This window comes from Heteronotia binoei, chromosome 20 (assembly GCF_032191835.1).
Source record: "Heteronotia binoei isolate CCM8104 ecotype False Entrance Well chromosome 20, APGP_CSIRO_Hbin_v1, whole genome shotgun sequence".
NCBI classification, from domain to species: domain Eukaryota; kingdom Metazoa; phylum Chordata; class Lepidosauria; order Squamata; family Gekkonidae; genus Heteronotia; species Heteronotia binoei.
This window is the reverse complement of record NC_083242.1, coordinates 34830995-34852261: the sequence shown is the minus strand read 5'-3', so window position 1 is coordinate 34852261 and position 21267 is coordinate 34830995. Positions and strand designations below refer to the sequence as shown.

The window sequence follows — 21267 nt, the reverse complement described above, 5'->3', positions numbered from 1 at the left end:
CATAGGTTCATATATGTTCATTTCACAAAAACAGACAGAATCAATTTTCAACAGAGCTCGTTGTTGTTTAGTCATACAGCGTCCAGTTAATTAGTTACAATAACAGACGCGTTTCTTGTCGCCACTTCATCAGTATAGTTAATGTCTTCTTCTTGTTGAGCTGCATGTAGTGAAGGAGTAAGCCAGCACCTTTAAAAAAAAAAAAAAACTTGTGCAAAGCCTTCCATCTCATTGCTGGCCAAAGACACTCTCCGTGAAGGAACAGATAACAATGCTCTGGTAAAGTTTATTACACTAATATGGTTCAGTTTCTGCCCTGCCAGAAATGATGGCGTGCAAAGTATCGGATCTAATCCTTGTAACCTGGCTGCCAGTTAAAATTAGGACAGGAGAGACCTGGTTTTGAGTGCTGAGTCTGTCACAAAGAGCAGGAAAAATTCAAACCCAAGGTCGGGGGGATTGTGGGATATGGATTTGGAGGCACTGATCAAGGAACTCATCAACAAGGCTTCATTGGACCCTCTCTCTATGCCTTGTTGAGTTCCGTAATGGAAGAAAGGCAGAATAGAGTAAGAACGCTTCGAAATAAAAAGTCCAGCACCCTCACCACTAGGCAGCAGCGGCTCTCAGACCGGTTGGTGCTGGGAACTGACGGATAAAAGATAAAGATGTCTTGATGCCAACAAAATCAAACTGAAGTCTGGTGGCAACTTAAAGGCTCAACAGAATTCACTGCAGCTAAGATCGTTGCGACCCAGAGCTCATTTTATCAGATCCATGGAATGCAGCTGGGATAGGCAGATACATGCATACTATACTTCGGTTGCTTGCACCTTCTACTATAGAAGTGTCTGCCTAACGGAGAAGCCCTTCACACATCTGATGAAGCGAGCTGTTGACTCGCAAAAAGTTTCTCCCCTGAACAACTCACATCGTTTTCTTCTCCTCCGTTTCACCCCCACAACGGCCCTACAGGGTAGGCTAGGTCAAGCATGTGATGGGCCCCAAGATCACCCAGAGAACTTCCATTGAACATGGCTCTCCCAGAGCCTGCTTAATGTAAGAGCCACATAGAATAAACATCAGATGTTTGAGAGCCGCTTGACGTAAACGTCAGATGTTTGAGAGCTGCTAGCAAGGAAGCTGGCAAGCAAGCAAATAGGTGGGAGGGAGGGAGGGAGAGGTGGAAAGAGAAAGCAAGTTTAACTTTGAATGCATTTGGTTCAATGTGGCCAAGTGCAAAGTAATGCACATTGGGGCCAAGAATCCCAGCTACAAATACAAGTTGACGGGGTGTGAACTGGCAGAGACTGACCAAGAGAGAGATCTTGGGGTCGTGGTAGATAACTCACTGAAAATGTCAAGACAGTGTGCATTTGCAATAAAAAAGGCCAACGCCATGCTGGGAATTATTAGGAAGGGAATTGAAAACAAATCAGCCAGTATCATAATTCCCCTGTATAAATCAATGGTGTGGTCTCATTTGGAATACCGTGTGCAATTCTGGTCACCGCACCTCAAAAAGGATATTATAGCATTGGAGAAAGTCCAGAGAAGGGCAACTAGAATGATTAAAGGGCTGGAACACTTTCCCTATGAAGAAAGGTTGAAACGCTTGGGACTCTCTAGCTTGGAGAAACGTCGACTGCGGGGTGACATGATAGAGGTTTACAAGGTAATGCATGGGATGGAGAAAGTAGAGAAAGAAGTACTTTTCTCCCTTTCTCACAATACAAGAACTCGTGGGCGTTCGATGAAATTGCTGAGCAGACGGGTTAAAACGGATAAAAGGAAGTCCTTCTTCACCCAAAGGGTGATTAACATGTGGAATTCACTGCCACGGGAGGTTGTGGCGGCCACAAGCATAGCCACCTTCAAGAGGGGTTTAGATAAAAATATGGAGCAGAGGTCCATCAGTGGCTATTAGCCACAGTGTGTGTGTATATATAAAAAATTTTTTTGCCACTGTGTGACACAGAGTGTTGGACTGGATGGGCCATTGGCCTGATCTAACATGGCTTCTCTTATGTTCTTATTCTCCAAGCCGTCATCTGGCTTGGCGAGCTACACAATACATGTGCAAGAGCCACAGGTAGCTCCCGAGCCACAGTTTGGCCACCCCTACTCTACACTGGATTGGGTTTTGTTTAAGACATGCTAACCTTCAACAGGGGTGTTGTGGCATATAAAAACACCTCCTAAAGCCAGTGCGCGCAAACAAAAGGGCTGTCTTGCGCTATTTGTTAACGGAGCACTTTTTTCAACATTTTTATAAATGGTTTGGATGAAGGAATAAAGGGAATGCTTATTAAATTTGCAGATGATACCAAATTGGGAGAGGTTGCAAATACAGTAGAAAACAGCAGCAGGATCCAGGAGGACCTCGACAGGCTGGAAAACTGGGCTAAAACCAATAAAATGAATTTTAACAGGGAGAAATGTAAAGTTCTGCATTTAGGTAGGAAAAATCCAATGCATGGTTATAGGATAGGGGAGACTTGTCTTAGCAGTAGTCTGTGCGAAAAGGATCTAGGGGTCTTAGTGGACCATACGCTGAACATGAGTCAACAGTGTGATGCGGTGGCTAAAAACGCAAATGCAATTTTGGGCTGTATCGACAGAAGTATAGTGTCCAGATCACATGAAGTGATGGTATTGCTTTACTCTGCTCTGGTAAGACCTCCCCTGGAGTCTTGTGTCCAGTTTTGGGCACCACATTTTAAGAAGGATATAGACAAGCTGGAATGGGTCCAGAGGAGGGCGAGGGGTCTGGAGACCAAGTCCTATGAGGAAAGGTTAAAGGAGCTGGGGATGTTTAGCCTGGAGAGGAGGCGGCTGAGAGGTGATACGATCACCATCTTCAAGTACTTGAAAGGCTGTCATCTAGGGGATGGTGTGGAATGGTTTTCTGTGGCCCCGGAAGGTAGGACCAGAACCAATGGGTTGAAATTAAATCAGAAGAATTTCCAGCTCAGCGTTAGGAAGAACTTCCTGACAGAACGGTTCCTCAGTGGAACAGGCTTCCTCCTTGGGAGGTGGTGGGCTCTCCTTCCTTGGAGGTTTTCAAACAGAGGCTAGATGGCCATCTGACAGCAATGAAGATCCTGTGAATTTAGGGGGCAGTATTTGTGAAGTTCCTGCATTGTGAAGGAGGTTGGACTAGATGACTCTGTAGTTCCCTTCCAACTCTGTGATTCTATGACCCATGGAATTAGATTGCTGGTGCCCTGCCTCATTTCCTCTGGCCACTGTCCTGTGAGCCTCAGAAGCTGGGAGGGCTGCCCTCATTCATTTCCCCCTCGTCTCTGTCTCCAGGTCAACCCAGAAACGGGCTACATTGACTACAACCGGCTAGAGGAGAATGCTCGCCTGTTCCATCCCAAACTGATCATTGCAGGTAATAATCTGAGGAAAAGCTCTCCTTACGACCTGGAGGTTTCAAGGTGCATCCCCCCATATCAGGAGAACTGTCGCATAATCCAGCACAAGAGTCGCCAGTACCCTTCATGGAGTCCAAGTGTTTTTAGAGTGTGGGTGTGGCTTTTGCCTGGGAAGGCCTCTGATCGGCCATTGGAGTCTTGATTGGCTGTGAACAATCTTAAAAACGTTACAAGGCAAGGGTTTTCCCTGTGTGATTGAAAGTTAAGTCGTGGCAGCCATTTTGTGACCGGCTCTGCCTCCTTTGGCAGCCATTTTGTGGCAGCATCCGCCATGCGGTGTCAGAATTCCAGAGGTACCCTCAGGCTTAAAATGGCTGGGGAGCCCTGATCTAATGTCTCCAGATATCTTTGCTTTTCTCCTGATTATCTTTCCTTTCTCTCTGTGGGAGAAAAAAAATCCAGGAAGTTCCTTTTAAATTAAGATGCTGAGTTCAGGCAGCAATTTTTCTCCAGGCCAATTTGGCCAGGGATCCTGAAGGTTTGGGGTTTTTTGCCATCTTCTGGGTATAAAGCAGATATCGCTGGGTGTGTGTGGGGCGGGGCTGCTTGTGAATCCCCTGCATTGTGCAGGGAGTCGGACTCGATGACCCTGGAGGTCCCTTCCAGCTCTATGCCTCTATGATTCGTGTGTGTCCTCTAGGGGTCAGCTGCTACTCACGTAACCTGGACTACGGCCGCCTGAGGAAGATCGCCGACGAGAATAGCGCCTACCTGATGGCTGACATGGCCCACATCAGTGGCTTGGTGGCGGCCGGAGTGGTGCCATCGCCCTTCGAGCACTGCGACGTAGTTTCTACCACGACCCACAAAACATTACGTGGGTGCCGGGCGGGCATGATCTTCTACAGGAAAGGTGAGAACAGGAGTGTTTTTTGAGCAGGAATGCACAGGAACGGGCTTGGTGTCAGGGGGTGTGGCCTAATATGCGAATGAGTTCCCGCTGGACTTTTTCTACGAAAAAAGCCCTGTGTGAAACAATGGTGACACCAGGGGGTGTGGCCTAATATGTGAATGAGTTCCTGCTGGACTTTTTCTACCAAAAAGGAGAGCCAGTTCGGTGTAGTGGTTAAGTGTGCGAACTCTTATCTGGGAGAACCGGGTTTGATTCCCCACTCCTCCACTTGCACCTGCTAGCATGGCCTTGGGTCAGCCATAGCTCTGGCAGAGGTTGTCCTTGAAAGGGCAGCTGCTGTGAGAGCCCTCTCCAGCCCCACCCACCTCACAGGGTGTCTGTTGTGGGGGAGGAAGGGAAAGGAGATTGTAGGCCACTGAGACTCTGTCCTTGAAAGGGCAGCTGCTGTGAGAGCCCTCTCCAGCCCCACCCATCTCACAGGGGGTCTATTGTGGGGGAGGTAGGTAAAAGAGATTGTAGGCCACTCTGAAACTCTGTCCTTGAAAGGGCAGCTGCTGTGAGGGCCCTCTCCAGCCCCACCCACCTCACAGGGTGTCTGTTGTGGGGGAGGAAGGGAAAGGAGATTGTGAGCCGCTCTGAGACTCTTCGGAGTGGAGGGTGGGATATAAATCCAGTATCTTCATCTACCTCACAGGGTGTCTGTTGTGGGGGAGGAAGGGAAAGGAGATTGTGAGCCACTCTGAGACTCTTTGGAGTGGAGGGCAGGATATAAATCCAGTATCTTCATCTACCTCACAGGGTGTCTGTTGTGAGGGGGGGAAGGTAAAGGAGATTGTGAGCCGCTCTGAGACTCTTCGGAGTGAAGGGCGGGATATAAATCCACTATCTTCATCTACCTCACAGGGTGTCTGTTGTGAGGGGGGGAAGGGAAAGGAGATTGTGAGCTGCTCTGAGACTCTTCGGAGTGGAGGGCGGGATATAAATACAATATCTTCTTCTTCTTCTTTTTCTTCCTTCTTCTTCTCCTTCTCCTTCTCCTTCTTCATAAAACAATGGTGACACTTGGGGGTGTGGCCTAATATGCCAATGAGTTCCTGCTGGGCTTCTTCTACAGAAAAGTAGGTAATGGGAAAGACATCTGCTCGAGACCCTGGAGAGCTGCTGTTAGGCTGAGTAGACAGTATTGAATTCGGTGTCACAGGAAGTGGGGTGGCTACAAGCGTAGACAGCTTCAAGAGGGAATTGGAGAAACTGATGAAGCAGAGAGCTGTCTGACTGTCATCGTTTTCCGCCCTGGCTCCAACCTGGTGGATCTCTGTTGAATAACATCTTTGCCCTGCAGGACCTGATGCAGTTCCACAGGACCTATAAAGCAGAGATGTTCCGTCAGGAGTTTGGTGGAGGGCAACGACAGATGGAACGTTCCGTCTGGGGCAGCGACGCTCCATCTTTTTGGTGCTCTGAAGTTGGGCTTTGGTCCTCTTGCCTTATGGACCGTATTTGGCTCTAGACATCCAAACTCCAAAGCACCAACCGAGCTGGAGCTGTCAAGAAAAGGGGCCACGAGGAACACTCTTTGCAACGGCTGCTTCTTCTTCTCCCAGCTACAAATACAAGTGGATGGGGTGTGAACTGGCAGAGACTGACCAAGAGAGAGATCTTGGGGTCGTGGGAGATAACTCACTGAAAATGTCAAGACAGTGTGCGTTTGCAATAAAAAAGGCCAACGCCATGCTGGGAATTATTAGGAAGGGAATTGAAAACAAATCAGCCAGTATCATAATGCCTCTGTATAAATCGATGGTGCGGTCTCATTTGGAGTACTGTGTGCAGTTCTGGTCGCCGCACATCAAAAAGGATATTATAGCATTGGAGAAAGTGCAGAAAAGGGCAACTAGAATGATTAAAGGGTTGGAACACTTTCCCTATGAAGAAAGGTTAAAATGCTTGGAGCTCTTGAGCTTGGAGAAACATCGACTGCAGGGTGACATGATAGAGGTTGACAAGATTATGCATGGGATGGAGAAAGTAGAGAAAGAAGTACTTTTCTCCCTTTCTCACAATACAAGAACTCGTGAGCATTCAATGAAATTGCTGAGCAGTTGAGTTAGAACGGATGAAAGGAAGTCCTTCTTCACCCAAAGGGTGATTAACATGTGGAATTCACTTCCACAGGAGGTGGTGGTGGCTGCAAGCATAGACAGCTTCAAGAGGGGATTGGATAAGCATATGGAGCAGAGGTCCATCAGTGGCTATTAGCCGCAGCGTATTGTTGGAACTCTCTGTCTTGGGCTCTGTATCTTGGTGCGGGGGGGGGGGGCAAAGTGGAAGGGCTTCTAGCCCCATTTGTGAACCTCCTAATGGCACCTTGGGGTTTTTTGGCCACTGTGTGACAGAGTATTGGACTGGATGGGCCATTGGCCTGATCCAACATGGCTTCTCTTATGTTCTCTTCAGGCGCTCGCAGTGTGGACCCAAAAACTGGGAAGGAAATCCCATACAACCTCGAAAGCCTCATCAATCAAGCCGTTTTCCCAGGGCTGCAGGGCGGGCCTCACAACCACGCCATTGCAGGTGAGAGGGTCTCCAAAACCCAGACCATGGAACCTTGGGGGAGGAAAAGGCTCACGGCTGGGAGGTTTCACCCAAGATCATTCAGCAAACCTCTTGTTTGATGCAAAGAAGTCTTTCTTGAAGGCACAGGGCAGGGGTGGCCAAACTTGCTTAATATAGGGAAAGGAAAGGTCCCCTGAGCAAGCACCAGTCGTTTCCGACTCTGGGGTGTCGTTGCTTTCACAACGTTTTCACGGCAGACTTTTCACGGGGTGGTTTGCCATAAGATAGAGCCCCGTGGCACAGAGTGGTAAAGCTGCAGTACTGCAGTCCTAAGCTCTGCTCACGACCTGAGGTTGATCCCGGTGGAAGCTGGTTCAGGTAGCCGGCTCGAGGTTGGCTCAGCCTTCCATCCTTCCAAAGTCGGTAAAATGAGTCCCCAGCTTGCTGGGGGGGAAGCGTAGATGACTGGGGAAGGCCGTGGCAAACCACCCTGTAAAAAAGTCTGCCGTGAAAGCATTGTGAAAGCAACATCACCCCAGAGTCGGAAACGACTGGTGCTTGCACAGGGGACTACCTTGACCTCTTTTTTTTGCCATAAGAGCCACACATAATTAATTAATTAATTAATTACATTAAGCTTATATCCCGCCCTCTCCGCAAGCGGACTCAGGGCGGCTCACAACATTACATTACTACCATTAAAACCAATAACACATATGAAACATAATTACATATTTAAATTATTTGGAACCATTTCATGGTGCTGTATTAATACAGTACAATAATGTCATGCGTTTGAGAGCCACAAGTCATGAAGGTCAGATGTTTGAGGGAAGGAAGGCAAATAGATGGGGGAGAGAGGTGGAAAGAAAGCAACTTTTAACTTTAAAAGCACCGTCCAAGCTGCCAGCTGGCTTGACTTGGAGAAGTGATTTAAACAAGCAAATGCCTTCTCCGAGCCAGCCAATGGGGCGGGGGGAGCCTTGTGAGCCACACAATACGTGCGAAAGAGCCGTATGTGGCTCCTGAGCCACAGTTTGGCAACCCCTGATAACAGGGATAAACCAATGATCAGCGGGTGGACAGCAAGCCTGAGATTTGCCAGACTGCCGAGGCCCAGGAACTCCAGCCCGATGTAGTGTCATCCCTAACGGACCAGAACCCGTGTGCAGGAAAAGGACAGAGAAGAAAGCGGGGTGGGGGTGGGGGGAGAATACAAAAGAACACCCATTAAATTATTCCCGCCAACCTGCTCCCCACCAAAGCGAGATCCGGTTTTCGCAGCAGGCTTCACCAAGGCTCCAAGGTTACATTCCCGTTCCCAGGTGCCGGCTGTCGTCGTACCTTCTGTTGGAAGCCTGGGAGATGACAAGCCGGGGTCGCCGTCAGTCAGCTCTGACTTGACGTCGCTGCCCACCCCTGCGTGCCCCCGAAAATGTCACGCCCCGTCTCCTTTTTTGTCTTCGCCAGGCATTGCCGTAGCCCTGAAGCAAGCCATGACTCCGGAATTCAAAGCCTACCAGAGACAGGTGGTCGCCAACTGCAAAGCCCTGGCGAAGGCACTCATAAGCTTAGGGTACCACATCGTCACTGGTAAGAAGCGACGGGCGCACGGACCTGCATCTCTCAGGATCTTGCTTGTTTGGGGGAGAAAAGGCCAGGAATTAGTCATCGTTACCATTACTTAGAAAATGCAGAGGCCTTACTATATATTAGCACAGCCTTGTAGGTTAGAAAGCAGGTGTGTGAGGCCGGGAGACGGAGAAAGAGTCTCTTGTTTACGGCTACCTAGTAAGTTTCTGATTCCAGCATCGTGAATTGCAGGTTCTTTTCTCACAGTTGCCAAGGGTGCGTCTTGCCATAAGTTGGGGGCTGGACAATTGCGTTTGCTTGTAACTAACTCCCTCTAAGATGAGTTAGTGTGAGCTAGCTCACAGTTTTTTAGACTTTGGCTCACACGTTTTTGTCTTAGGTCAGGGAAAACGGCCCCAGAACAAGCTAATTGATGCAGTAGCTCACAGCTTTAATGCCAGTAGCTCACAAAGTAGAATTTTTGCTCACAAGACTCCGCAGAAGATGTCTACAGATTTATACCCTGCCCTTCTCTCTGAATCAGAGACTCAGAGCAGCTTACAATCTCCTATATCTTCTTCCCCCACAACAGACACCCTGTGAGGGGGGGTGGGGCTGAAAGCGGTCTCACAGCAGCTGCCCTTTCCGCTAAATAAAATAAATAAATATTAACTTTTGAGGGGTCCTGTTTTGCTGCTGTCTCCTTGTTCTCACTCACTGCCTTATTGTGTATGTAATGTATTATGTATCTTCCCTCCTGGAGCTAGACACTACGAGCCTTCCAAGGCTGCATTATCTGGTTCAAAGAGATGCTCAGTTTGCTTCCATAGAATGTGAGCAGGGAATGACTTTGGGGTGGGGGGGAGAAGGTGATTAGTGGATTTTGGCGCTTTTTGCTTTTGAACTATGTAACAGGTGGCGCCCAGGTATATCTGGGTGGGCAAGGGCCATGGGCCTCAGTTTCAACAAGACCCTACCTGACTGCCATGTCTTGCTAGTCTGATAACTAGTTGAGAGCCTGTTTGGTGTAGTGGTTAACTGTGCGGACTCTTATCTGGGAGAACCGGGTTTGATTCCCCACTCCTCCACTTGCAGCTGCTGGAATGGCCTTGGCTCAGCCATAGCTCTCTTATCTGGGAGAACCGGGTTTGATTCCCCACTCCTCCACTTGCAGCTGCTGGAATGGCCTTGGGTCAGCCAGAGCTCTCTTATCTGGGAGAACCGGGTTTGATTCCCCCCTCCTCCACTTGCACCTGCTGGAATGGCCTTGGGTCAACCAGAGCTCTCTTATCTGGGAGAACCGGGTTTGATTCCCCACTCCTCCACTTGCACCTGCTGGAATGGCCTTGGGTCAGCCAGAGCTCTCTTATCTGGGAGAACCGGGTATGATTCCCCCCTCCTCCACTTGTACCTGTTGGAATGGCCTTGGGTCAGCCACAGCTCTCTTATCTGGGAGAACCGGGTTTGATTCCCCCCTCCTCCACTTGCGCCTGCTGGAATGGCCTTGGGTCAGCCACAGCTCTCTTATCTGGGAGAACTGGATTGGATTCCCCACTCCTCCACTTGCACCTGCTGGAATGGCCTTGGGTCAGCCAGAGCTCTCTTATCTGGGAGAACCGGGTTTGAGTCCCCTCTCCTCCACTTGCAGCTGCTGGAATGGCCTTGGGTCAGCCATAGCTCTCTTATCTGGGAGAACCGGGTTTGATTCCCCACTCCTCCACTTGCAGCCTCTGGAATGGCCTTGGGTCAGCCATAGCTCTCTTATCTGGGAGAACCGGGTTTGATTCCCCACTCCTCCACTTGCAGCTGCTGGAATGGCCTTGGGTCAGCCAGAGCTCTCTTATCTGGGAGAACCGGGTTTGATTCCCCACTCCTCCACTTGCAGCTGCTGGAATGGCCTTGGGGCAGCCATAGCTCTCTTATCTGGGTGAACCGGGTTTGATTCCCCACTCCTGCACTTGCAGTTGCTGGAATGGCCTTGGGTTAGCCATAGCTCTTACAGAGTTGTCCTTGAAAGGGCAGCTTCTGAGAGAGCACTCTCAGCCCCCACCTACCTCACAGGGTGTCTGTTGTGGGGGAAGGAGATAAAGGAGATTGTGAGCTGCTCTGAGATTCAGAGCAGAGGGCGGAATATAAATCCAATGTCGTCTTCTATCGACAAACGCCTTTGATGGAGCCAAGGTCTGTTGACTGGTGAAGAGCTTGCGGCACTTGACAACTGTTCTCTCGGGGCTGCGTTCCAGGGGGATCCGACAACCATCTGATCCTGGTGGACCTGCGGAACCGAGGAACAGACGGCGGGCGAGCAGAACGGGTTCTCGAACTGTGCTCGGTCGCGTGCAACAAGAACACCTGCCCAGGTGAGGAGGAGGGGGGCGGCTGGGGAGTTCTCTCACAGAGGTGGCTTGCCCTTGCCTGCCTCTGCATAGCAGCCCCTGGACTTCCTTGGTGGTCTCCCATTCAAGGACTAACCAGGGCTGACTCTGCTTAGCTCCTAAAGTCTGACAACGTTGGGCTAGCCTGGGCCATCCAGGGCCATAAATGACACTGAAAATGTCAAGACAGTGTGCGTTTGCAATAAAAAAGGCCAACGCCATGCTGGGAATTATTAGGAAGGGAATTGAAAACAAATCAGCCAGTATCATAATGCCTCTGTATAAATCGATGGTGCGGTCTCATTTGGAGTACTGTGCGCAGTTCTGGTCGCCGCACCTCAAAAGGATATTATAGCATTGGAGAAAGTCCAGAAAAGGGCAACTAGAATGATTAAAGGGCTGGAACACTTTCCTTCTGAAGAAAGGTTGAAACGCTTGGGGCTCTTTAGCTTGGAGATACGTCGACTGCAGGGTGACATGAGAGGGGTTTACAAGATTATGCATGGGATGGAGAAAGTAGAGAAAGAAGTACTTTTCTCCCTTTCTCACAATGCGAGAACTCGAGGGCATTCGATGAAATTGCTGAGCAGACAGGTTAAAACGGATAAAAGGAAGTCCTTCTTCACCCAAAGGGTGATTAACATGTGGAATTCACTGCCACAGGAGGTGGTGGCGGCCACAAGCATAGCCACCTTCAAGAGGGGTTTAGATAAAAATATGGAGCAGAGGTCCATCAGTGACTATTAGCCACAGTGTGTGTGTGTGTGTGTATAATTTTTTTTTTGGCCACTGTGTGACACAGAGTGTTGGACTAGATGGGCCATTGGCCTGATCCAACATGGCTTCTCTTATGTTCTTATGTGACACAGAGTGTTGGACTGGATGGGCCATTGGCCTGATCCAACATGGCTTCTCTTATGTTCTTATGTGACACAGAGTGTTGGACTAGAGGGGCCATTGGCCTGATCCAACATGGCTTCTCTTATGTTCTTCTGTGACACAGAGTGTTGGACTGGATGGGCCATTGGCCTGATCCAACATGGCTTCTCTTATGTTCTTCTGTGACACAGAGTGTTGGACTGGATGGGCCATTGGCCTGATCCAACATGGCTTCTCTTATGTTCTTGTGTGACACAGAGTGTTGGACTAGAGGGGCCATTGGCCTGATCCAACATGGCTTCTCTTCTGTGACACAGAGTGTTGGACTGGATGGGCCATTGGCCTGATCCAACATGGCTTCTCTTATGTTCTTATGTTTAAATGAGTAAATAAAGATATTTTTTCTTGCTCAGGGGACAAGAGCGCCTTGCGGCCCAGTGGTCTGAGGTTAGGGACCCCGGCTCTTACCTCCAGGGGTTTCTTGGAGAAGGACTTCCAAAAAGTTGCTCACTTCATCCATAAAGGTAAGTCTGCAAGTTCTGATGTGGGGGGTTGGACCACAACACTCGTTCTCTGCTTTGCTTGCGTTATTTATTTGATTCAGGGGCGTCAAACTCATTTGCTGTGAGGGCCGGATCGGACATAAATGAGATCTTGTTGGGCCAGGCCAGGCGTGTACCTATTTAAGATTAGGTAGCAGAGATATAAACTTTATAAAGAACACAGATAAACACAAATATACCTTTTTCGGTCCATAAGGCGCTCCGGACCATAGGACGCACCTTCCTCCTTGGGGGGGGGGGGGCGATGCGCTGCCTCCGCCTCCGATCCCGGCGCTTCCCCCGCGCCTGCCTGCCTGGCTCCATCTTCTTCCAGCTAGCGCTGGGATCGCTCCACGCTGCCCCCACCGCAAACCCAGAGCTTCGCGACCGCTGGCTGCGGAGGGGGCAGCGTGCTTCCTCCATGCCTGTCTGCCTGGCTCCACCTCTGACGCTTACAGCAAGCGCCAGGATTGCTCCCTCTGTCCTCCGATCCCGGCGCTTGCTATAAGCATCAGAGCTGGAGACAGGCACGCAGGAAGCACCCGCCCCCTCCGCAAACCCAGTGCTTCGCGAGCGCCGGCTGCGGAGGGGGCAGCGTGCTTCCTCCGTGCCTGTCTGCCTGGCTCCAGCTCTGACGCTTACAGCAAGCGCCAGGATCGCTCCCTCCGCCGTCCAATCCCGGCGCTTGCTGTAAGCGTCAGAGCTGGAGCCAGGCCGATATTGGATTTTAGATATTGGATTTATATCCCACCCTCCACTCCGAAGAGTCTCAGAGCGGCTCACAATCTCCTTTACCTTCCTCCCCCACAACAGACACCCTGTGAGGTGGGTGGGGCTGAGAGAGCTTTTTACAGCAACTGCCCTTTCAAGGACAACCTCTGCCAGAGCTATGGCTGACCCAAGGCCATTCCAGCAGGTGCGAGTGGAGGAGTAGGGAATCAAACCCGGTTCTCCCAGATAAAAGTCCACACACTTAACCACTACACGAAACTTGCTGTCTTGCAGACGGGCACGGAGGAAGCACGCTGCCCCCTCCGCAGCCGGCGCTCGCGAAGCGCTGGGTTTGCGGTGGGGGCAGCGTCGAGCGATCCCAGCACTTGCTGGAAGAAGCTGGAGCCAGGCAGGCAGGCGCGGGGGGAGCGCCGGGATCAGAGGCGGAGGCAGCGGATCGCCCTCCCCCCCGGAGGAAGGTAACTTTGCTCCATAAGACGCACACACTTTTCCCCCCACTTTTTTTTGGGGGGGGGTGCGTCTTATGGTCCAAAAAATACGGTATTTTTTAAAAAAATTAAAAACATGCTTAAAGTGTTAGTGCTTGGTCTTAAAGGTGCTTTCTTTGTATTTCTCCCATGGGATCCAGGGAACGGAGCGAAGGAAGCTCTGGCTCTTTCCTTCCTTCCCCAGGGAACCAGGAATGGGAGGAGCCTCAGCCAACAGAAGGAAGATAGGTTTGGCTTAGTAGCTTTGTTGTGCAATTGAGAGAAAGCAAGCTCTGCCTTTCCCCCCCTTGGATCAGATCAGTCTGATGGACTGGATGGACTGCAAGCTCTGCCTTTCCCCCCCTTCCTTCCCAAGGGAGGAGCCTCAGCCAGGGGAGAAAATAGAGGCTTTGCTCTGTAGCTCCGGTGCGATTGAGCAAGCCTGGCAAAGCAAGCTGTGATGCAGAAGGAAGCAAGAGAGAGGGAGAAGGAAGCAGATGACAGCCAGTTGTTCGGTGGGCTGATAGGAGCCCTCCGGGGGCCTGATTCGGCCCCGGGTCACATGTTTGACGCCCCTGATTTAATTCATTTGTACACAACGGAGGACCCAACGCAGCTTACGCTGTTCGCGTCCCCCTTTTCTTCTAACCACAACCCTGTGAGATAGGTTAGGCTTGAATGATGTGTTACTGGCATAAGATCATTCAGTGAGCATTTCATAGAATGGGTGGGGTTTGAAGAACCTCCACAATCGGAGGCAGTCAGCCTCTGAATCCCGGAACCAGGAGGCAACCTCGGGGGAAGGCCTCAGCCTCTGTGCCCTGCTGTTGGCCGTCCAGAGGAACTGGTTAGCCACTGTGTTGAGATGGGATGCTGGAAACAGATGGATTATTGGTGTGACCCAGCAGGGCTGTTTTGATGTTCTTACGAAGGCCTCAGCCTCTCTGCCCTGTTGTTGGCTATCCAGAGAAATTGGTTGGCTGTTGTGTGAGACAGGATGCTGGACTAGATGGACCGCTGATCTGATCCAGCAGGGTTCTTATGAACCCCAGTCACCCAGATAACTAGTCTGATACTCTTAACTAGGTGAGTTAGCGTGAGCTAGCTCACAAAATTTTAGCTCACACTTTTTTGTCTTAGTTCAAGTGAAAAGGCCCCAAGAGTAAGCTAGTTTATGCAGGAGCTCACAACTTCAATGCCAGTAGCTCACAAAGTAGAATTTTTGCTCACAAGACTCCACAGCTTAGAGCAGGGGTCCTCAAACTATGGCCCGCGGGCCAGATGCGGCCCGCTGAGGACGTTTATGCGGCCCTCCGGGTTATGGCAAAATCAGACCGGAAGTGACGTTCGACCTAAACTCGCGTTAGCAACGCACACTTCCGGCACTGGGCTGAGGCGGCGGAGACAGAGTGTGAGGTGATACCGAGGTGAGGTGAGTTCCCAGGCCGGGGTGTGTGGTGTGGGGAAGGGAGAGAGATGCAGAAGACGGAGAACTGACGGCCCGCGGCCTTGTACAGTAACGGCAGTCCGGCCCTCCAACAGTCTGAGGGACATTGAACTGGCCCCCTATTTAAAAAGTTTGAGGACCCCTGGCTTAGAGGGAGTATTGCTCTTAACCATTATACAATACTGGTTCTCTTTAGCCACTTTCTGCTCTGCTAAAAACCTGTGATCTTGGGGGAAGGAGGTATTTCAGTTAAGGCAAGTTCTCCTTCCAGTTTCCTCTTTCATTCTTAGGTGTGCATTTCCTGCCCACAAAAATATTTGTTAGTGTTGCAAAAACCAGTCAGGGTCTTCTTCTAGAACCAAGATTTTAGATTTCTCTCCACTCAACAGTGGCAGTAGCTCTCCAGTGGAGTTCTTTCCCATCACCTCCTTTTAGCTGGAGATGCCAGGGATTGAACCTGGGACCGTCTTCATGCCAAGTCACACAGCCTTTTTCCCTTTAAGGCCTTTTCTTTTAAGGCGTGATTCATACTGGGATCCGAGAGACCCAGTTTCGAACCCCCACTCTTGTCACAGAAGCATGCTGGGTGTCTATTGGCCAGCCACACACTGTCCGCCAAACCTACCTCACTGGGTTGTTGTGATAACATGGAAACGAGGAGAATGGTGTAAACCGCTTGAGGTTTCCACGGGGGAGAAGGTGGATCCCCTTGTGGTTTGGGGTTGCTGTACAAATCCATTTTCTGAAAAAAGGATGATTCCCTAAGCAGAAGTGCAGAACTCCTTCATTATGAGGGCAGGATTTGACGTAAATCCGGGCCGGGTGTGTCGTAAAATGTAATGCCAGGTAGCAGAGAGATAAACTTTATACAGGGCAGACAAACACGAACACTTTTTTTTAAAACTCAGAACATGCTTACGACATTGTTGGCCTTAAAGGTGCTTTCTTTGTATCTCTCCTGTGCAAGCCAGGCTCTCTGAATCGCACACTAGAGCTATTGAGCCAAGCCTCTTTTCCTTCTGTTGGCTGAGGCTCCTCTCCCTCCTGGGGAAGAAAGGAAAGAGCCAGAGCTTCCTTTGAAGCAAGCTATTCCTCTCCAAGGGAGGAGCCTCAGCCAGTGGAGAAAATGAAGAGGCGGTAGCAGCAAATTAGAGCATGCGTGGATCCATGTTGTAAAGAGTAGAGGTGTGGCTCCGTGTGACCTTGGGAGAAAGAGGCTGAGGAAGAACTAACTATTGAAACCTCGAGGAGTCCTTTTAAAAGTGGTTCCTTATTATCTCTGTACCATCACAAGTGGAACACTAAGAAATTAAAGACTTTCACCCACATCACAAAGTCCTATTTGAAGAGGCTATCATTCTTTGTGAGTGTCGAGAGACTTTGTGGGGAAAATTTCAAGAATGTTCAGTGTTCCTTAGCTCTGTTGTTGTTTAACTTCACTAAAAACGCCTATTTACACGCTTGGCGTGAAAGTTTTATTGCTTCCGGTGGTTAGCTTATATTAATGGAGAAAAGAGAGGCTTTGCTCTGTAGCTCCTGTGCGATTGAGCAAGCCTGGCAAAGCAAGCTGTGACGCGGAAGGAAGCAGACAACGGCGAGCTGCTCGTGGGTATGATAGGAGCCCTCCGGAGTCCTGAATTGGCCCCGTGCCCTAAGAACTGCAAAAATGGGGGGGGGGTACCAGCTGCTTCCACCCACCTCCGCATGGTGGGGAGCGGAATGAAGGGAATTAAGAGTGATTTCATGTGGATGGGTAGCTCAGCCACCTCCCTCCCCTCAATAGTTCTGTAAGGGGAATTGCTTTGAAGAAGACATTAAGGTCTCCGGATCAGTGCTTGGAACCTCACCAACGCTTGGCTTTGGGGCAGTCCAGCATTGGGGGGCAGCTTGCAGAGACACTGTGGGAGGCCGCCCCACCTCCTGGCAGCCTCAGTGCTGCGTGAGCGATCCCCTCGGCACTCTCCCGTGGGCAGAATCAGCTCTAGGGCACATCTGCGTTTCACTTCCTCCACCCGGTTTGCTTCTGTTCCGTTCAGAGAGCGCCAGGCTGTCGGCGCTTATGCCGACAGGGCCAGTTCCGGGGATTGGGAGGGCCCTGGGCAGAGATTGCCCTCTTCGCCCACCAGTAGACCCCCCTGCGCATCCCTCCCTCACCCCTGCACGCCACCCACCTCCCTGTGCCCCCTCCCACAGGTGCAAGTGCGGCTCTTGCGTTCGCCAGGATGGCGGGGCACTGCCCACTGAAGGTGAACGCGGCCTGCCTACTTCTTTATTGATTTGCTTCTCCGGCTTGACCATCAAATCCATTTTCCCCAGCTGTGCCTCTTTGTCACCTCTGCAGGTATCGAGCTCACCTTGCGGGTCCAGAACGACATGAGCCCCAAAGCGACGTTGCGGGAGTTTAAGGAGAAGCTGGTGTCTGACGAGAAGTACCAGGAGGCCCTGAAGTCCCTCCGGGAAGAGGTGGAGGCTTTTGCGGAGTCGTTCCCCATCCCTGGGCTGCCCGTTCTGTAAAACGCTGGGACGGCAGCGTTTCTTCTCGGCCGTTGCCCCAGAGCGTTGGAGGAAGTCAGAGCCCCGCACCTACAGCTGTCCTCTCCCTCCGACTTGTCCACCTTCCGTTTCACTGTCCCTAAACTCAAGGGCAGTTTTTAAAAATTGGATTTTTAATAAACTTCCTCCCCTTTGTAACGTGCCACAAAAGGCCCAAATGCCCAGAAAGAATGTGTCAACTCTCCAAAGAAGTATTAAACCCTCTTGGGTTTTGTTTTGTTTGTTTTTTTTTTAAAAAAAAATAGGAAATCCCCGTTTTATCAGAACACACGACCCTGTTTGTATAGTCAGGACAACTTTTACTAAGCACAATAAAATTAAAAACTGAACCACAGTATACGCCGAGAATTATATCAGCTTTAAAAAATACAACCAGGTTTTTTTTTCCAATGTTGTTTCAAAAATATTAGCCTGAATAAATATCTCCCCCCCTCCCTTTTTAAATGTACACATTTTTTTTTTTCATTCTAATCACCGGGTGTTTTAAACATCTTCCCCCCTTCCGTTAAGCTCTTGTGCAAGGGAACACCCTAACAGCGCTAAGGTACAGAAGGCATGCTGCCCCGATGCTCTGTTTTGTCTGGGTTCCCCCCACCCTAACTACAGCCTACACGGAGGGCGTGGGGGGGTACACACAGATAGGGATGGGAACCTTAAACATGCAGTCATGGGGAGAAGTAGTTTGGAAAGGCGAGAAAGCTGCGCCGGGGAGGGGGGGGGGTGCAGAAGAGCGTGTTTGGGGGCTGCTGCCAACTAGTTGAGAGGGAGTCACGTGAGGAGCTGAGGAGGGAGAACCGCAAGAGAGAGAGGGCAATGTAGGGAGAAAAGGGCTGACGGATTCTCTGACACCCGGGAAGGACTGGCATCTGGGCTGTTCATCCAGCGCTCGTCGCTGGGCAAAGCAAAATCCAATTTGGGACGGTTCCGTTGCTGCGTTCCCACTTGGAGCCGGTTCAAGCCGCCTGCGGCAGTTTCTGCATTCTCGGAAGACCACCTGGTAACTGCGTGCCCTGCTCAATTCTGGAAGTGGATCTGGCTGGAGAAATCTGCCTGTCTCTTTCGCCAGGGGCAGCTGTAACACTTTCAGCCCGTTTAAGAGAGAGAGGCCCTTTCCCTCTGGAGAACTCCCCTTCTCTCATTGCGAAATCATAGCAAGTTGTGACGCCTGCACTGAACTTGGAAGCTGAAGGCGGCCAACTTTAAACCAGGGTTTCGAAGCCGCCTTGCGCCTTTTGGTTACACAGAACCAGAGCTAACGGTCTCCTCGGTCTAGACATAACTCCACATTAAGTACTGAGCCGGGAAGCAAAAAGCCACGTGAGCCAGCCAAAGGCTCTGAAGCTGTTAGCTACTTTTAATAGAACAGCAGCCGCCTCTAGATGTCTGCAGCTGAACTCGTGGGGCCAGCTCGTGTGCAGCCTCTTGAAAAACAGGAAGTCATAAAGAGTTCCCGTTCAGAGATGCCTAGCAAGAAAAATTATCAGATTTTTTGCTGGGGGGGGGGGAGGCGAAAGGGGGAAAATAAGCACAATCTCACTGGAACAGACAGCAGCACAAACACAGGAACTGAGGCACAAAGCTGCAAACCCAGTCTGGGACAGAGGAAGGGACGCAGGGAAAGGCCACACACGTGACAACGGGGTATGCGAGGGGTGCATGTGTCAATCGTACATTCTTGGCTCTAGAGCGGACTGGGCAGAGGACGGCCACTGCGGGGGTTCTTGTAGGCTGTTCCTAACTTCTTGTCAAAATCAAAAGCGCCTGCTGTCGGGGCCTCGACGGACCCCTGGCCTTGTCAAGATCGGTTCTGAAGTTTGTGAGTCAGCGAGGAGCCTGGCCTGCTCGCACGAGTCGCTCACGCACGTGCTCGAGCACGAGTCGCTCTCAGACTTGCACCTTCCCGAGTCCACTGATGCCAATGGACTCTGAAGAGCGTAACGGGGTTTCGGACGGCAGCGTTCGTATCTGCAAACTAAAGCGCAGCCGGCAGAACTGAAATGCAGGTGACTTAGGGTCTATCCAGGCAGGGAATTCCTCGCGCCTTTTCTAGCAGCAGGTACGGAGAGACGGTCTTTGTTCAGCGAAGGCTTAATGAAGCCGAGAACAGAAGGTTGAACCCAAGACTGAGCGCCCACGTGGCGTTACCAGAATCCCCCTGCCATGCTGTCAACAGTACCCAAATATGACGATCCCTTCTTGGCCTTGGGGCGTGGGGGGGGGACATTTACACTGAAGGCTGCCACACAACCGTGTCCTCCGACAAGCGGCCTCGTGTGTCAGAAAAGCAAGGAAAGAGATGTCCCTATTGGGGGACCTGCTCCTTTCACAGTTGATAAAGCTATCGAAAGTGGCTTCCTTGGTAGTGATTTGGGGCTGTGGTCCAACAGGAGGGGAGGGGCAAGGCAGAAAGTGAATATGGGGCAGCTGGTCTGTCTGACAAGCTCCAGGATGCAGTCAAGTAAGGGGTGGGGGGGGCTGTGATGGGACTTGAGTGCAGAAAGGTGGGCTGAAGCGTGACAAAAAGGTTAAGCCCGCTTAGTCCTCCCTGAAGCCCCTCCCACGGCATTGTGGCGTCCGCCAATGCGGGAGGGCCTTGTGGTCTCCTCGCCTATTTAGGAGCCGGGCCCAGCCGAAGCAGCCACCCCTTGGAAACCTGGCCGCTGTCGAGCGCCAAAACCAAGCAGCCTAACAATTTTACTTCGAAAACGTGCAGCATATTGACAAGAAAATCTCCCTTTCGGGACGGGAGCTCCCTTTCCGTTCCCCCTTCAAACAACAAGGTGGCTTTTGCATCGACATTCCCAAGGATTCTCGAAACGCTCCACCCGGCAACAAGCCAGGCCTTCACAACTTCTCTGGAGCGTCAAGAAACTTTACATTCAGATCCTGGAACTGCGCCACCCGTCGTTATGTTAAACAGAGCTTTTAAGATACATAAATAGGTTGTTCGGTAGCGCGGCCCTAAAAACATAACTCCTCCAGCCAGGCCGACAGCCTCCCGGTACAGCAAATGAGACGGACGTTGGAAGATGAGAAATTAAAAAGGGAATTTTTGGTCCTCTCGTATGGCATTTCTCTCCCTCCTAAAAAGGGTCGGCTGGCCGGCTGAATGTAGCCAAGAAAGCAGGTAGGGGTGAGATGCAGCTTTCTCGGCAATTTCCAGTTTCCCTCAGACAAAAAACCCCCAACATTGATTCTCTACAGGACCTCACGGAATCCACAACACCCAATGGGCAGCTTTGGGCAGAGCCTGCAACGCAGGGAGACTGGCCATATCCACCCGGCGGCAAGCTGCGATTCCAAAAGGAACCGTCTGCACAGCGCTACAGAAGAGGTAGTAAGACCGCTGCAAAGTCTTTTGCGGTGACAAAGCCTGGCAACGAAATGAGAGGCAGGGAGCAGCGCGTGGCAATGTGGAACACCGGGGAGGGCGAAGACACGCCAAAAATAAAACAAGAGGTCTTGCTCCAGTTAACGTTTGTTCCACTGTGAAATCTAAGTGGGAAGATTTAGGAGAAACTGGATGATTCCGACCCTTCAAGACCTCACCTTTCCCTTCTGCAGTGTGCAGTTTGGGGCAACCGCACCAGCCATTTTGCACAGTCGACAGAGAAAGCACGCCTGTTCGTTAGCATTTTCTTTCTGAGTTTCCCGTACTGTGAAGTGGCGAAAACCCGCAATGGTCCACCACCCCGCTTTCCCTCTGGGAACAGCAGACTATCAGGCCACGGAGAGCTTTACATTCAAGCCGTCAAAGGGAGACCTCTTTGTGCTTTCAAACATTCAGAAACGGGGATGGATCCCGGCCTGCTAGTTCCCAACCCCTACTGCCTCTGCCGAGGGCTCTCAGT

At 50.9% G+C, this 21267-nt stretch overlaps 1 protein-coding gene across 1 annotated transcript in view; it reads left to right on the top strand.

The window, feature by feature from the left end:
- The window catches only part of SHMT1 (serine hydroxymethyltransferase 1), a 29502-nt gene extending 11638 nt beyond the window's left edge, over nt 1-17864 (top strand). The window contains exons 6-12 of the mRNA XM_060260626.1: nt 3316-3397; nt 4081-4293; nt 6751-6867; nt 8320-8442; nt 10665-10781; nt 12089-12199; nt 17205-17864. Of these exons, the coding sequence (XP_060116609.1) occupies nt 3316-3397; nt 4081-4293; nt 6751-6867; nt 8320-8442; nt 10665-10781; nt 12089-12199; nt 17205-17377 (936 nt within the window). The 3' untranslated portion in view covers nt 17378-17864. The remainder of the gene's footprint in view (nt 1-3315; nt 3398-4080; nt 4294-6750; nt 6868-8319; nt 8443-10664; nt 10782-12088; nt 12200-17204) is intronic.
- The last annotated feature ends 3403 nt before the right edge of the window (nt 17865-21267 follow it).